Source organism: Hemicordylus capensis, chromosome 4 (genome assembly GCF_027244095.1).
Source record: "Hemicordylus capensis ecotype Gifberg chromosome 4, rHemCap1.1.pri, whole genome shotgun sequence".
NCBI classification, from domain to species: Eukaryota; Metazoa; Chordata; class Lepidosauria; order Squamata; family Cordylidae; genus Hemicordylus; species Hemicordylus capensis.
This window is the reverse complement of record NC_069660.1, coordinates 240,452,912-240,470,096: the sequence shown is the minus strand read 5'-3', so window position 1 is coordinate 240,470,096 and position 17,185 is coordinate 240,452,912. Positions and strand designations below refer to the sequence as shown.

At 43.3% G+C, this 17,185-nt stretch overlaps 1 protein-coding gene across 3 annotated transcripts in view; it reads right to left on the bottom strand.

Annotated features, from left to right (window-relative positions):
- The window catches only part of LAMA1 (laminin subunit alpha 1), a 197,645-nt gene that overhangs the window by 29,455 nt on the left and 151,005 nt on the right, over positions 1-17,185 (bottom strand). For all 3 annotated transcript variants that reach the window (XM_053250001.1, XM_053250000.1, XM_053250002.1), the window contains exons 37-45: positions 15,306-15,516; positions 14,979-15,095; positions 14,729-14,892; positions 13,743-13,881; positions 13,271-13,364; positions 7,127-7,243; positions 5,474-5,656; positions 4,941-5,095; positions 3,004-3,147 (exon numbers count right to left, since the gene is read on the bottom strand). In XM_053250001.1, coding sequence (XP_053105976.1) covers positions 3,004-3,147; positions 4,941-5,095; positions 5,474-5,656; positions 7,127-7,243; positions 13,271-13,364; positions 13,743-13,881; positions 14,729-14,892; positions 14,979-15,095; positions 15,306-15,516 — 1,324 coding nt within the window. The remainder of the gene's footprint in view (positions 1-3,003; positions 3,148-4,940; positions 5,096-5,473; positions 5,657-7,126; positions 7,244-13,270; positions 13,365-13,742; positions 13,882-14,728; positions 14,893-14,978; positions 15,096-15,305; positions 15,517-17,185) is intronic.

The window sequence follows — 17,185 nt, the reverse complement described above, 5'->3', positions numbered from 1 at the left end:
TTAGGAGCAGTGTGTGCTCCCAATTTTCAGTTGTGTGCAAGCAAGGTAGGAGGAAAACCTGGGTAGCTTTTCCTCCTACCTTGCTTCCACACAATCAAAATTTGGGAGCACACAGAGCTCCCAAACCTGGGTAGAACACAGTTTTAGACTGTGTGAATGACCTCACTGTGTACAAAACTTGACCCCAGTACTGACTTTGCTGAAAAAGTGAGATTTCACTTGCATGAGTTAGTTAATACTGGACAAAAAGCATGAGAAGTAACTTTGCACAAAGCAAGTTATGATACGAAACATCACCTGGGCTACCATATCAGTATAACATATTAATCAGGTCTGAAGACTGTAAGGAGGGAAACAGGAAATATGAATTCATAATAATGTAGGTCGGCTGAGTATTTGATTACCTTGTGGATAAAAAAACACACATCCACACAATAGTAAATACATCTCTCTCTCTCTCTCTCTCTCTCTCTCTCTCTCTCTCACACACACACACACACACACACACACACACACACACACACACACACACACACACACCATTAAAGAACTAGTGGGTTCATTAAATTTTCTATTGTAAAAGAATCATTATAGAAATATAAAACTAACAGTGCATATGCAAGATGTGCAGTCAATACAAAATCATCCAAGGATTATTTAATTGAAGATACTGCTGTCTCTCCCAGAAAGCAAAAACTATGTAGTTAAAGAACAAATTATTCTTGCATAGGTCAAACTATTACATGAAAAAACTCAAATTAGCTGATCTCTCTAATTACCGTGATATTAATGTCAACAGGATCATCTCTAGTCCCTGCAGCAGTAGAAAATGAAGGCACTACTCTAGAATTTGCTGCACTCATTTTTCCAAATGGATGGTTGCCATTAGCTGCCTGCACCCTGTCCACTTCCCTTGAATGTATGCAGAAGGCTCCCTACCCATCTAGCTTAATCATTTATTTCAATGGAGGAAGCAGATCTGCATGCATGTTCACACAATCAAAAACTGTGTTCTCTTTGGGAGCTGTGTGTGCTCCCAGTTTTCGGTTGTGTGGAAACAGGGTAGGAGGAAAACCTAAGTAGAAGTGATTATGTCGGGTTTCCCTTCTACTTTGCTTCCACACAATCACTTCTGCCCAATTTTCTTCTTAGCTTGCCTCCTCACACCCAAAAATTGGGAGCACGTGCCACCAGCTCATCTGGTGGCTACTCGGGGATGGGCCTTCTCCATTTCTGCCCCAAGGCTTTGGAACACACTTCCTGCTGAAATAAGAGCCTCCCCATCTCTTACAACTTTTAAAAAGGCAGTCAAGACACATTTGTTCACCCAGGCTTTTAATTAGATATTGGGGCTAGTCTTACGATCACAAAAATCGGGCTAGGAAAATCCTAGCCCGATTTTTGTGATCGTAAGAACCACCGGACTCGCAGCCAAGCCAGTGGTTCTGGAGCAGCTAACCCACTCCTGTAGCTCACCCCTTAGCCCGGATTTGCAGAGAGAGCGCTCTGCAAACCCGGGCTATCTGCTTGCGAGTAGCCGCGGTGCAGCTCCACGCCGTGGCTACTCGTGAGTAGACCCCTTGCTGGGAGGCTTAAAAGCAGCCTCCCGGCTCGGGGGTCTCCCCAGTATGCCCTGCACGCTCGCGGCCCCCAGCCGCGCGGCCCCCAGCCGCGCGGCCCCCGAGCTCCCCAGCCCCTGCCGGGTCCATCTCGGAGCCGGTCATCGTGTGGGCAGCCGATCTGGCCGCTCAGGGCTCCCTTCCGGTTCACTTCCCAAAACCGGGTCTCATGGATCGTGAGAACCGGTTCATTGTTTTAACTGTGTTTTAATTGTGTTCTAATAGTTTTAATGTTTTAAATTTTAATTGTTGAAATGTTTTAAACTTTGTATTGGTTGTTTTAATAGTTTTGTTGTAAATCGCCCAGAGAACTTGCGTTTTGGGAGGTATAAAAATTTGTTGAATGAATGAATGAATAAAACAGCTTCCAAACTAGGGTAGAATAGTTTTTGATTCTGTGAATGACCTCAGGGTATGAGGAAAACTTGGGCTTGGCTGCCTGTGAGAATGCTGGGATCCATGTGGATATTGGCACTCCCGTGGCGCCAAGCCCAGCTTTCAAACCTGGCTTTTAGCCATGATTAACAGAGAGAGATCACTCCGTTAACCCAGGCTCCAGGACTGTGTGTCAGCATGGGTTGGTTGTCACATGGTGCATTGTGGGATTCCTCCGGAACACTGCACTGGTTGCCACTGCAGCAACCATGTGCACTGTCACATGGCATGGATGGGGCCTGTCCAGGATTGTCTGTTGGGAAGGTAGGCTTAACCCTGCTTCCCCCGCCTGCCTGTCCAATAATGTGAAAGGTCCCTTTGATTGACCTCAATATCTGCTCCCTCCATTGCAATGAATGGAACATCTCCCATACGGAAGAGATTCATTCCTGAAAGTCAGCATAGAATATTAGCAACCTTCCCTACTCCAGCTATATCACAATTGGTCTATTTGCACCCTCCTTGATCCTGCACAATCCTGCTTTACCTGAGCAGCAAAACTACAGAGTACCAACAACCTGCCTCATTCTCTAATCCCAGTGCCAAATATTTCTTCCAACAGTGGATAGGGCATGCAATTCAGCTGAGTCATCTTCCTTTTTAGCCTGCTTTCCTTAAGGAAAGTAGGAGGTTGTTCACACAACTGGGCAGGTGGGGCGGTGGGTGGGAAGGCAGGTCAGCGGGGAGGCTTGTGAAATTCACCTTCCCCCCATACGACCAATCCCATGTTGCTGGGAGCACGGAACATGCTCCTAGATGATCTGCACTGCATGTCTGCAGCGCAGAGCTCCAGAGGCTGGGAAGACATGTCCCAGCCTCTGGAGATCCCACAATTCACCACTCAACACGTGCGAAGCATTGGGGAGTTTCCCCAAGACATGGGCGCTTTATCTTCCTATAAAAGAAAAGCTACACTTGGACAGAAAATGCCATAAATTCCTCAACTTACTTTACCACTGCTACCCAGATAGAACAGCAGGTTTTCAGGTTCAGTTGTTTTAACATTTAATGTTAATGTGTTGTAGTTAGCCGATAATATCTGGGGTTGATAGGCACGAACACAGTCTCTTTCTGAAGATACTGCAACTTTAATCTGAAAAAAGAAATGCAAAGGTAAAAATTGTATATATGTTAAATCTAAGCAAGATGGAAGTGCTCATTGTGGGGGACAGGAATTTGAGGAATGAGTTAGATCTTCCTGTGCTGGATGGAGTTACACTCCCCCAAGAGGAAAAAGTACACAGCTTGGGAGTGCTCTTGGATCCAGGCCTCAACCTGGTATCCCAGGTGGAGGCTATGGCCAGGAGCGCTTTCCATCAACTTCAACTGGTTTGATAGCTGCTTCCATTCCTTGAAGAGAATAATCTCAAAACAGTGGTGCATCAGCTGGTAACCACCAGGTGTGACTATTGCAAAGCACTCTACGTGGGGCTGCCTTTGTATGTAGTTCAGAAAATTCAGTTAGTTCAAAATGCAGCAGCCAGACTGGTCTCTGGGGCAATCAAGAGAGACCATGTTATGCCTGTTCTCAAACAGCTGCACTGACTGCCAATATGTTTCTGGGCAAAATACAAAGTGCTGGTTATCACTCATAAAGCCTTAAATGGCTTAGGTCCAGGTTACCTGAGAGCGCCTTCTTCTGTATGATCCCCATCGCACGTTGAGGTCATCCAGAGAGGTCCATCTCCAGTTACCACCAGTACGTTTGGTGGCAACCCAGAGCCGGGCCTTCTCTGTAGCTGCTCCTGGTCTATGGAATGCACTCCATAGCCAGATATCCTGGCAGATATCCATAGTCTGGGCTCATTGTTGGCCTTCAACAGAACCCTAAAGACTTGATTGTTTGGCCTGGCCTTCCAAGGTTTTTAAATTGTTTTTAAGTATTTTAATTGGTTTTAAATGACTCTGAATTGTTTTAGATTTGTTTTAATATTGTTTTTAACTTATTTGCTTTAAAATGGTGTTTGTTGTCTTTTACTTGTTGTGCACCACCCAAAGCCTTTGGATAGGGTGGTATAGAAGTGTAATTGATAGACAGACGGATAATGTTGTCAGTGCCTTGAGAATAAGTATATAGCCAGCCATTTACCGGTAAAATGTGAACTGAGCTAAACCTTCATTATATAGGATTTTGTGGTGTTTAAAGACTAACATCTACTCATGATCTAATCACTGAGGTAAAGCCAAAACAAAGCAGTGCATTTATATATGCTACCGCCAAGGAAGAAACAGATTTTGTTATATTATAATTCAAGCATATTAAGCACATCTGGGACATGCATTCAGTTTGAGGCACTTAATAAAGCTCTCTGCTTGACCCGTACACAGGCAAAAGTTTTATTTGATTAAGGTACAGCTTGATTAGAGGCCAGGTAAAATTGCTTGGGGCCTGATGTGGCTGACAGAATGCTAGTTAGTCATCTCCAGTCTACAGCACAGGGAGCAAAGATTAATGGATGCAAATGTGGCTTTGCATAAACGACATTTCTCCAGCAAACCCCATGGATTAAGAAAAGCAGAGACTCAACAATTCTAACAAAAATCATTATGATTACAGTTTAGAGAACTCCATGTGTCCTCTGAGTATAATGACACATTATATGAGTATATTTTCTGCCAGCCACCAACTCTGCACGTTGCATGACAAATCATTTCTAAAATTGCAAGGAACCAATAAAGGCATGGAAGGCTGTGGCCGAATGAAAAATACAAATCAAAAGCACCCACAAACAAACAACAGGTGCTCTCTGGATTGAAATGTAGCCCATGTCTTCACATTGTATTAATTAGGCTATTTGATGTGCACAATATTAGCACAAAGTAGCATTTTTCTTTCTAGACAAGTTATGAGGAAGCAAATAATTTTAGCTATAATAAACTGCTTACAGAAGCTGCCTGTTTGCGGGCCTGACTGATAAGCTCTTTGATTTCAGAGATGTTTCTGCTCAGGTTCTCTTCCAGCACTTTCAGAGGCTTCAGCCTACCAAACAAGAGACCAGCCTGGATTTCAACTTCATTCACTTTCCTCTCCGCTGACGCTGCTGCCCAAAGAGAAGTTAATATCTTGAATCAGAGTTCTGGTTGGGTTTTACTACCTGAGTAGTTATTTACAATAAAACTTGGCAGTTGGTTACACTGAACATTATAGTGAAATATATAAACCAGAATGAAAAGCATATGCAACAGTCAGCAAACTTTCTTATGTTTACAGCCTTTTCATTTAGGCTTGCAATTTAGAAAATGCTTACTTGTAATAGGAAAAGACCTTACCAACTATCATTTCATGCAACAACTATCACTTTCATTCATCCATATAGCAAAAGCAGTATAAATGGGCTTTAAAGACAAGGGATTTAAAAAATTAACCCCACTCTTGCATGCAGTGACATTTCTAGAGAGAAATGAAGCAGCAAACTTACCAGCTTTTGATGAGTCGATTATAAGCTCATTGGTTCTCTGCAATGTCTCATTAACCTTAGACAATGCAGATGAAGTGTTCAGCAACTTCTCACTAAAACCCACAGTGTGGCTCAAGCCATTAACAGCAGTCACATTAGCAGACACAGCCAAATCCTTCACAGCAAGAATATTTTCACTGGTATCTGCAACAGATGATCAGCAAAACTCACATACCTGCCAACATGTCCCTATTTTCCTATTCAGGTGAAAATAGGGACATGTTGGCAAGTATGAACTCAAGTACCCATTACGTTATCTGCAATGGGATAGAAAGCTCTCTCAGGCTGCATTCTTATGCACACTTCTTTGGCAGTAAGCCCCATTGAACTCAATAGAATTTACTTCTGGGTAAACATGCAGAGAACATGCTGTTTGAGTTTCTGACTGCCAGTCTCAGGACCAAATTAAATTTGTGAACATGATCTCTCAGGGATTTCTTTTTTTACTATTAGAGTAGCCTAGGGGACAGGGTTAATTTCCCCCGTGTCATTTCCCAATTTAAATCTCCTCTTGAAGCAGCTATTTGCCTTAAGGAACATATAGGTACTACGCAGCAAAGGGAGGGAGGGATAATGTATCAACACCACATTCTAATCGTAATGACTATGATTTAAGTAGGCACTGAGTCAGTTATCCCCACTGCATTAACATTTAGATGTAGGTGTCCTTCATTCTGCTGCTGTTACATTTCAGTGCACCTTAACATCCTGCGTTGTTTTTAATCTTAAAAAGTAGAGTTGGTTCACTGAACAGCAGCTAGTTAACTGGGCCACTAAAAACAGAGTCAGCACCTTATAGAAGACAACTTTTCAGGCAGATGCTAGAGATGAAGAAACCCGACAAGCTTATAAATTAAGTGTGGCTTTTCTCATCTCACATTTTCCTACTATGGAACTTCGGTTTTCCTTAGTTTAAAACTTGGTAACAGTTCCTTGCTTTTTTGAATACTATGGAAAATCAGAACACCAAGAAGATTTGACAGTTTAATCATTGTGTTTATATCATCAAGAAACATTCATCCTTTAGACCCACAGTGCTTTTTTATTTATACACAGATCAAGCATTTTAATAATATCAGAATCTTCTTTTTCATTACTGTTTCACTAACACAACTACAATGAATTCAGGAATTCAAGAAAACCTCCACTACAGTTTTAGAATGGCCAAACATGCTTAGAAAAATTAAAACTTTCCAGACTTTTGCATCTTTAGTAGATGAATGCCGGCAGAAATTCAAAAGTTAAACCTCTGCCTGGCATGGAGACACAACAGTGAAAGGGAAGGCTTTGTCTGCTGATTTTTTCCTTTTATACAGGTGTTAAATGTGGCAACTATGTATAGAATATATCTAAGAAAACATACCTTCCAACATGTCCCTATTTTCCCATTTGGGTGAACAGGAAAACAGGGACATGTTGGCAGGAATGAGAAAATGACACAAGACTTGGGCCCTTTGTCCTTAAAACCACTGTAGTTTCACCTGGTTTCAGCATCTTCATGTAAAGGGAATTACTGAATTTTCCTTTAGATTTCAGAGGGGACCAAACTATGCTAATGTTAAACATGCTTGTATTATGTAATGAAGTCCATTTGTCAGGACAGGCTTCACTTACCATTTGGCAATGCAGTCAGCAGCAGCAATGACTCATTAAACTGTCTGGCAATTCCATTAGCCTTCTCTTTAATTTTTTCCACTTTTATGTTCATTTCATTTAATCCAGACACAAGTCCTATGAAGGTGAAAGTAATTGCGGTCTAAATTCTGAAATCACAGTAGCAGTGGGTCTGAAGGCCACCAAATTCAGTAAACAGATTTAAGACAGGACCATCTGTCCAACATCACTTAGGAACATAGGAAGCTACCATATACTGAGTCAGACTAGTTGTCCATCTAGCTCATTAATGACTACACAGACTGGCAGCGGCTTCTCCAAGGTTGCAGGCAGGAATCTCTCTCAGCCCTATCTTGGAGATGACAGGGAGGGAACTTGGAACCTTCTGCTTTTCCCATCCCCTAAGGGAACATCTTACAGTGTTCACATGTAGTCTTCCATTAAAATGCAACCAGGGCGGACCCTGATTAGCAAAGGGGATGTCATGCTTGCTACCACAAGACCAGCTCTTCTCTCCACTTCTCAACCCCCACCAACCAGAACTATATCTTGACCACAGTATGCTGAAATGAGAGGTGAGATGCACTATTATCTCCACTACCATTTTAAAATTTCCAGGCTTACTTTAAATAGCTCAAGCAAGTGAGTCAAAGCCATGTGCAACAAAGAAAGAAACACACACACACCTCTGAAAACAAATGGTTTAGGTTTATAATCTGTATCTTACATAAGTACAGTCCATGCTAACACATGGCAAGTATCAACCTTGTTGAAATGTGTGATTACATATTTATCCCACCCTTCCTCCAAGGAATGCAGGGGTACACAAGGCTCTCGTGCCTTATAACTACCTTATAACTATCTGTCTCTCAGATAGGCTGAGAGACAGTCGTCCAAGATCACTTAGTAAGCTTCATGGCTGAGTGGGGATCTGAACCTTTGTCTCCCTAATATAAAAATTCCAATACCAAATTCTAAAGCTCTGCTTCATTATTGAATTCTCTTTTGTCTCCCAGATTTCAAATTCTCATTTGTCTCCCTGATATTATTTTTCCTGAATATTGACATATTCATTGTCAATATGCTCTGGATTAAGACATAAACCATAATCTCAGGACTGTGCCCAGGAGATCCATGTGATTGATCAGGATTCCCATATTTTCCACCAGGCTAACCTGAGGCAAGAAAGCAAGTCCTTCGATCAGCTTGGAAGATCTTATGGCTAAGCTACATACTCTAAGTGTTCATCTGTGTCTTATTTTGGCATTGCCATTTCTCTATGAGGCTTTTGTGCATGAAAAGGAGGGATACAAATCCCACAAACAAACAAACACACACACACACACACACACACACACACACACACACACTTGGAGAACTACAGGTTATTCACCTGTAACCTTGGTTCTTCTAGTGATCATCTGTCCTTTTACACTAATGGGCTAGGCATCTGTGCAGAGACCTCGTCAGAACCTAACAAGCTCTATTCTCCTGCTTTGGGCAGGAACCCCGCTCCTAGCTGCTATATGTGGCTGCGCCACTCTTCATCCCCTCAGTCACGGAGTCCAGCTTCAGTGAACCCCGTGGGGAGGATGGGAGGGCGTGTAAAAGGACAGATGACCACTAGAAGAACCAACGTTACAGGTGACTAACTTGTAGTTCTTTGACGTGGTCTCTGTCTTTTACATTAATGGGCGCATAACAAGCAAGCACCCAAGGAGGAGGGAGAGACAGAAGCAATATGTAATCTGCCAGAATCATTTATTTAGGAACAAGTACATCAACTGAAAATTGACTGCAGGACACTCTTGCCAAATACAGCATCATTTCATGCCCTGGCATCAATAGCATAATGACGAATAAATGAGTGGGGCAAAACTCAGGTAGCCTCCTGGCAGATAGCTTCCAACGGGACCACACGATCAAAGGCAACAGAAGCCGCTACAGATCTGAGTGCACCCTAACGGTAGCAGGCAATTGCTTATGAGCTAATTGATAGCAAAGTTCAATTGTGGAAACTATCCATCTAGACATGGATTGGGCAGAAACTTGGAGACCTTTACGTGGCCCATCATAAAGGACAAACAAAGAAGATTTCCTCCATTCAGCGGACCTCTGGACATAGAAGGATAATGCCCTCTGAATGTCCAAACAATGCAACTTTCATTCCGCATCTGAGGAAGGTTCTGGAAAAATACAGGTAGTGGAGACTAATGGTGAAACATAGAGACCACTTTGGGAAAGAATTGTACATCTGGCCTGAGCACAACCTTGTCTTTGTGGAACTGGAGGTAAGGTTGGTCAACCCTCATGGCCCTCAACTCACTCACCCTCCAAGCAGATGTAACAGCCACCAAAAAGGCGACCTTCCAGGTCAGGAGACATGGTTCGATTGAAACCGATGGCTCAAAGGGAGGCAGTAGCAGACCAGCCAAAACTACAGACAGATCCCAGGCAGCTGACATGACAGGATCGTCTGGCAACACATGTGACAAACCCTTAAGGAAACTCTTCACCACCGGGTCCTTGAACCATGAAGCCCAGGTCATAGGGGAACGAGCCACAATGGCCACCAAATGTACCTTAAGGGACAACAGATAATTACATATATCTTGTACAGAAGGATTAAATGCATCAAACTTATTCAATGAAGTGAACGAACAGAAACGAGTCCACTTGTGATCATAGGACTTCCATGTGGACTGTTTTCTGGCTTTAACCAAAACTTCCTTGAGTCTCAGTGGGAAGTTGGCAGAACCAACCAGGCCGTCAGATGTAGGGGCCAAACATCCAGGTGGAGAACCTGTCCCCCCTCCTGCAACAGCAGGTTCGGTAGAGCAGGCAGGTGCACCCAATCCACCGCCAACTGCCTCAGGGCTGGAAACCAAGGCCTCCTGGGTCACCAAGGGGTGATCAGGAGGGCCCTGGCCCGATCCACACTCAATTTGAGCAGGACCCTCGGAATGAGGGGAAATGGGGGGAACACATATAGTAGAGGGCCTGTCAAAGAGGACAAAGGCATCACCTAGAGAGCACTCGCCTTTCCCTCACCTGGAACAATAGAGGGCACACTGATCATTGTCCTGGGAAGCAAAAAGGTCCAGAATTGGGACTCCCCATTTTACAAATATGTCGGTCCAAACACCTCGGTCCAAGGCCAACTCATGGGAGAACACTGTCATCCTGCTCAAGGTGTCTGCCTGAACATTCAGGGAACCTTGCATATAGACCGCCTGAGGTGACACTATATGTGCCACACACCAATTCAAAAGGTCCAGAGACAGGAACAGAAGGCTCCTCGAAGACATGCCGCTCTGTTGATTGACATAGGCTTTTGCCGTCATATTGTCCATTTGGATCATCACCGAACAACCACCAATCACGGGCAAGAACCCCTTGAGAGCATTGAATATGGCCAGTAACACCAAGTAATTGATATGTCGGGTCCTCTCCCTGGGGGACCAATGTCCACTCAGGCGGAACCCTTCTAGGTGCACCCCTGACTGAGCTCCGACACATCGGTTGTAATATCCCACCAAGATTGGGGAACCAGGAAGGGGTCACCGACGTTCAAGTGCTGAAATTCGGTCCACCATGCCCCAGTTGCCCATACCCAGCAAGGGGGTAGGCACTCCAAATGACTCGAGTCCCGAAGGGGGTTGAACACATCCAAGAACCACCTTTGAATAATACGCATTCAAAGGTGTGCTTGTGGCAGTACGCAAGTGGTGGCCGCCATTTGCCCCAGTAGGCGCTGCACCAAGCGCATCGTCTGTGGGCCTTGATGGCCAGGTTCCTGAAAATATGTATGCAGGCGTCTGGAAGAAAGACTTTTTCCAAGATCTTATCGAAAATCAGCCCTATGAACTGTATCCTGCGGGTCAGTTCCAACTGGGATTTGATATCAACTACATGATCCAGAGTCCCGGCGCCAAGCACCATACAAAAGCTTGACTGGAACCAAGGGAAAACGGTGCTCTGACGCCTGGTATGGATCCGAATATGTGGGCTCGCGACAGTCCCAGGCCTGACCTTGTCTGTAATCTGCTAAGCACTCCTCTAATTCCCAACTGGCACTATGGTCCGTAAGAGGGATGAGCTCCTGGCACTTTCAAGGAGGCGAGCGGTGCCTAGGGAAATAGGCCTCCCTCTCCAATGAAGCGTACCCAGGCTCATCTGACACCACAGAGCGTTCTCTACTCGGGTAAACCCGAGCAGGAACCAAGTTCAACGAATCCTCCTCCAAAGGCGAGCTAGGCTGTGCCAAAACCAAAGACCTTGGTGTAGGATAATCAGAATCTACTTTAGGTTTCTTGGTCACTGGGGCCTCCGAAGCAGGAACTAACACAGCCTTCTTCTTCTTTGGTATGGGAGGAAGATGTTGGCCCACCGGCAAATCACAAAGCAACTTCGACTTCTTTTTCTTTTTCCTCTTTGGTATGGATACTGCGGGGGTCGAGAAAGACTTCGGTACCATGGGCGTGGGATGCTTAGGGAGATCTTCAGAGCACAAGAGCTCACTCAAAGCCGTCAAAGGAATTGCACTAGGAAGTGCTGATACTGGTATTAAGTCCGGGTTTTCGGCATCCACAGGAGCAGACACCAAGCGCTCTGACTGCACCGATGAAGCCATTTTAACAGATCACTTCAACAATAGGCTTCCAATGAATGGAGAGCCAGATCCCACAGGGCTGCGCGCAGGAGAGAAGCCCTATTTTTGCAAGCCTGTTTCGTAAACCTTTGACAGTGAAGACAGGTCTCGATGATGTGGGATTCCCCCAGGCACAGGAGACACTCGGTATGAGTATCGAGGGAAGGGATCTTAGATCCGCAACCAACACCTTTTTTGAAGTTTGTTGTGCCCGGCATGAACGCCAAAGGCTGGCCGGCCATCACACTCCGTCCCAGCCGGGATCACAGCTCAAAAGAAGGGAAAGACCGTGAAAAATCAAAATGTCAAGAAAAAACTGCTACTGCGCGAAGAAATAAAGAAGTAACGAAGAATTAAGGAAAGGAAACAAAAAAGCAGGGGGAAACAACAAGGGGATAGATAGATCCTACTCGTTATCGAGCTGCAGACTCCATGATGTGCACTGAAGTGCGGACGATGAAAGACTGAGTGGATGAGGACTGGCGCAGCCACATGTAGCAGCTGGGGACGCAGTTCCCACCCAAAGCAGGAGAATTGAGCTTGTTAGGTTCCGACGAGGTCTCTGTGCAGGCACATAGCCCATTAGCGCAAAAGACAGAAACCACGTCAAAGAAAGAAAGTGGCACTCCTCTGTGGTAGGAGCTTCCATCACAGCTTATTTATTTGAGATGACATTACTTTTTTACCCAACCGTGAGTTTATCTTTTCCTGATTAAACTTCAGAAGCGTATAAACATAGTTTGACCAGTGATCCAACTGTGGATCCGAACTCATTCATTTTAAACCAGATATGCAAACTTCCAGACTAAGCCAAGATGCCAGACTAAGCCAAGAGCAGAAGCAACTAGTTCTACCTGCTTCCAACAGGAGCCAGCTGCAAGATTGTTAATTGGCTGTCCATTCCAACTATTTTAAAACCCGCTCTCTTCCCTTTACCTAACTGACTGTGCAGAGTGCTGATTAGCCAGCCCCTGTGACAGTCACAAAGGCATTTCCTCTTCAATGCCCAGAAGGACTTTTTAAGCTTAAAAAAGGACCACGCTTAAAAACAACAAACCAAACAACAACATGCCAAATAAGCATTTAACGTGAAGTTAAATAAAACATGCCAACTGCCTCAGGGCAGGGTGGGGGGAGTTCAGAAAAACACTAAAAGGTTCCTAAAGCATGGGGGACAAAGCAGTAAAATCCATGCTGAACTCAGAGCCATATATCTGTGACAATAGGAGGACAAAAAAAGGGGGAAGCAGAGTTTGTTCTGCAGCAGAAAATCCACCTTGTCTCCTGGCGAGAGGGACATGTGAATTCACCCTTCATTTAGGGGGATACAAAGGGTTGAAAACAGCATCTTGCTTGAATTGCTACTTGACAGGTATGTTTAAACATTTCAATTCCTCTAAAGGGGGCTGTAATTGCAGATGTGGCTCTCGTTCTAAAATCCATCAATATAGCAGCGAAAATCTGTTGGGCAACATGTATTCTATCACACTTACCTTCATACTTCTTGTGTACACTTTTTACTTCCATTAAAGCTTTAGAGCCAAGCTGGAGAACACTTTTCCCAGTAGTATTAAAGGGTTCTTTTGGCTTTAAAAAGAAAAATAAAGCACATCAAGCAAACACTATGTATGGAAAAATGTAATTCTATTTGTTACATTAAATTATGTTTTGGCATTAATGACTGGCAGTTTTTGAAATGAGGAGGTTCAGCAGGTCAAACAAGAGTATGATGAAGCCTGCTGGGACCTTGATTTTCTCCTGAGGAACTTCTCTGGGATACTACTGCCAGCTCAGCGACTGATTTACTTTTGAGAAGCGAATGAGGGTAAATCTGATGCCTCAACCACAAGCTAGATGGTGTCAAGGTAATTCTGCTTCCATACAGTGGAACATGGAGTACTTTGCAAGATAAAGAAGAATTTCAGAAATGATGCAGAGTGCTTCCATTCACAAAGTTGCACTTACCCAATGCCCTGATTCAGTCACAATCCCATAAGCACCATCTGCCAGACTTTCAGCATTTTCTATCAGACTTTTAATGGTGGAGTAAGCATGGACTGCATTTGTTGCATTCAGAGACACATTCTGGACATTCAAAAGGTCACTGCAGTAAGGGGGGGGGGATCAAAACATTTTAACATAAAATTTACTCCAATAAGCATACTGCAATATTTGGGAGTTTAGAGTGTTTTAGAGAACCTTTTAAATATTTACTTGTGTTTGACTGCACTTTAAATCATTGAGCCAGTTAGTAGCTAAAGTGACGTCAAAAACATGCTGCTTGAATGGCTGGACAGTACATTCCCTTCATTCACCCCATTAAAGAGAGCTTGCCATTGCAATGTCTTTATTCAGCATAGCTGCTTTGCACATCTTCTGCTTAAATGAAGGCAATAACCAAACTCAAAAGAACCTGCACATCAGTGGGCTGGGCTCGAAGAATGTATTGCCTACATGTAGATGGAGAACAGATTTGTGTCCCCGCATCTCATCCAAAGTGTCATTTTTGCCTGATGTCTGCACATGGGTGTCATGTTTCATTAAAAAGCACTTAAAATCTAACGTACATAGACCTAAATCATATGGTTGAGTTCCAAATGGTATGTGGGATATTTTTTGCACAGTTTGGGCCTCCAAGTCTCAGATTTTTCATGATCCCTGGTGTGCATGCCCAGCAAGCATGGACGTGAGACAGGCATTCCCACTGGACCACACAGGCACAATCCCAGTTCACCATCAGGCAGAGCCAGAAGGTTTGTTCAAACCAGCCCTCTATTTAAATAGTGCACACTAAGAGGGGCAAGGGGGGCAGCTGAATTCAATGGGGCTTACACCCAGATAAGTGGGTATAGGATTGTAGCCTTTCCCAACCCCAGAAAAAGTCCCGCAGATGCCCAAGAGATAGGGCACTAATTTAATCAGTTCCACACTTGAGTTCATGATGCTCTCACCTGCTTAGTGCATGACAAAGTCTCTGTAATTCAGCTGCATGATCTTCTGCTTTGTAAACAAGAGCGAGAGCTCCCCGAGTGGACATTTGCATGACCAGATCATCCACATGTTGCCTTAACTTGACATTCCATAGGATCAGTCCATCCCGGTGGATTTCTAGACTCTAAATATTCAAAATTACTTATTGCTGAATCATACTGGGACTATTAACTGTATCAAATGAATACTCAAAAGTGTCCAGTAACTTACAGATGTAGTGTTAATTACATCTTCAGCAAGGGCAGCAGCAGCATCGATCTGTACTTTCCCTTCTTTGGTCAGCATCATAGAGAGTTCCTTGTTTTCTTCAATATTCAGTTTTTTATGCTATGATATAAATGCAATTATTGCATATCAATACTCTGAAAACCAGCTGTTTTATAATGCATTTATCTAGTATTCTATATGGGTTAAATCATATATATTTTACTAGTGTAAATATTAATCTATTTCTTCTTTTTAAAAAACTTCCCATGAGGCTGGCTTTTAACACTCTAAAAATATATATGGTATTACATATGCTGTCCATCTTCTTACATTGAACTGCTTAAGGTTACTGTTAATAAGAAAAAGCAGCCGCTTGGTCTCATTGGTATTAGTGCTGGCTTCATTCACAAGATCCTTTGCTTCTTGAAATTCAGTGCTGTGCTTTGACAAGGTATGTTTTGCAGCTTTTTGCAGCTCTTTAAGTTCCTGCTGGGGTCTCCAATAGGTCTTCTTAATTTGTATCAATAGTCTTTCTGCAGCTCTAGTAAACAGAAAACACATACACAGTACACTACAACATGGAAAGTTGCACAAGTCTTCTTAAATTTAAAAGTAGTTCAAAGGAAAGACAGAGAGGCTGTTGGGAGCATGCTCCGTGCTCTCACCAAACAAGGAATGATAGTCTGGGGGGGAAAAAGGTTTACGAAGCCTTCCTACCCAACCCCACACACCCCCGCCCACCTGGTAGGTTGTGTAAATGGCCTCAGAGTCTACTTGATAGATAATATATACTCATATATTTTGCTCGAGATTACGATTTTTAAAAAATTCCCAAACTATTGCATAAACCCAGAAGTTCTTTATCCATGATCAGGTGCACTATTTTCCAACTTTCTGTTTGTGTGCCATTTTCTTGGTGATTGGCATGATGAGTGTTACCTACCACCCAACCTACAAAAGAAATGGGCAAGCAGGCGATTTTTAACAAATTTTGAACCTTTCCCCTTAGGATTCTATGGGGTTTGGGGAAAAGGTTAAAAAAATAATTAAAATCGCCTGCTTGCCCATTTCTTTTGTGAGCTGGGTGGTTGGCAGCACCCATAGTGCCCTATCATCTAACCCACTTTGGTGTCCCTAGGAGACCATGGGGAAAATGGTGTGTTTTGAGTTCCCCATTGTTCCCTATGGCTGAAACACTCAAAACATTCGAATCATTTATTTATTTATTGTTAAATTTATATACTGCCTTTCATTAAAACAATCCCAAGGCGGTTTACAGCAAAATTTAAAAACAAGACGGTAAAAAAGACACAATTAAAATATTAAGTGAAAAATATTAAACAAATCTGATTAAAAATTTAAAACAAAAGCATAAAAGCAATACAGAGTACAAAGAGCAGCAGCAGAGAATCAAATAAATGCCTGGGCAAAAAGCCAAGATTTTACACTCTTTCTAAAAGTGATTTGAGGATTTTGCAATTTGTTTTGCGCTCAAAACAAAACAGAAAATCCGTTCTGTTCACAACCCCGTCGAAAACCTACAGCAAAGGGAGCTCACCACTGCACAAAACAGACTGTTCTACAGAAGCAGCTCTTATGGTTAGGAAATCTTCCTAATGACTAGCTTCAGTCTGCTTCCTTATCAGTTCAATTCACTGGTTCTGGTCCGGCTCTCAGGAACAGCAGATAACTCCTTCTTCTATGTGACAGCCCTTCAGAGAGTTGAAGACTGCTATTATCTCTCCCCTTCCCTTGGTATTCTCCTCTCCAGGCTAAACATACACAGCTCTATTAACCATTCCTTGTAGGACTGGTTTCTAGACCCTCCACCACCATTACTGCCACCCTTTGAATCTGTTCCAGTTTATCAATGTCATTCTTAAACTATAGTGCCCAGAACTAGCCACAGTGTTTCAAGTGAGGTCTAACCAGCACAGATTAGAGTGGAACTATAATTTGTGATCTGGATATTATGGTACTGTTAATGCAGTCCAATATTGTGTTAGTTTTTTCAGATGTGCACTGCTGGCTCAAATCAACTAGTGATTCATTAAAACATGCAATGACTCACAAATTGACTTGTTTTGCACACCAGTTGTTTTGCTACCAAGCCAGGTATCCCCCATCCTATATTTGTGTACTTTATTTTTCATACCTAGATGAAGGACTTTACACTTATCTCCATTAAACTTTATCTTATTGGTTTTGGC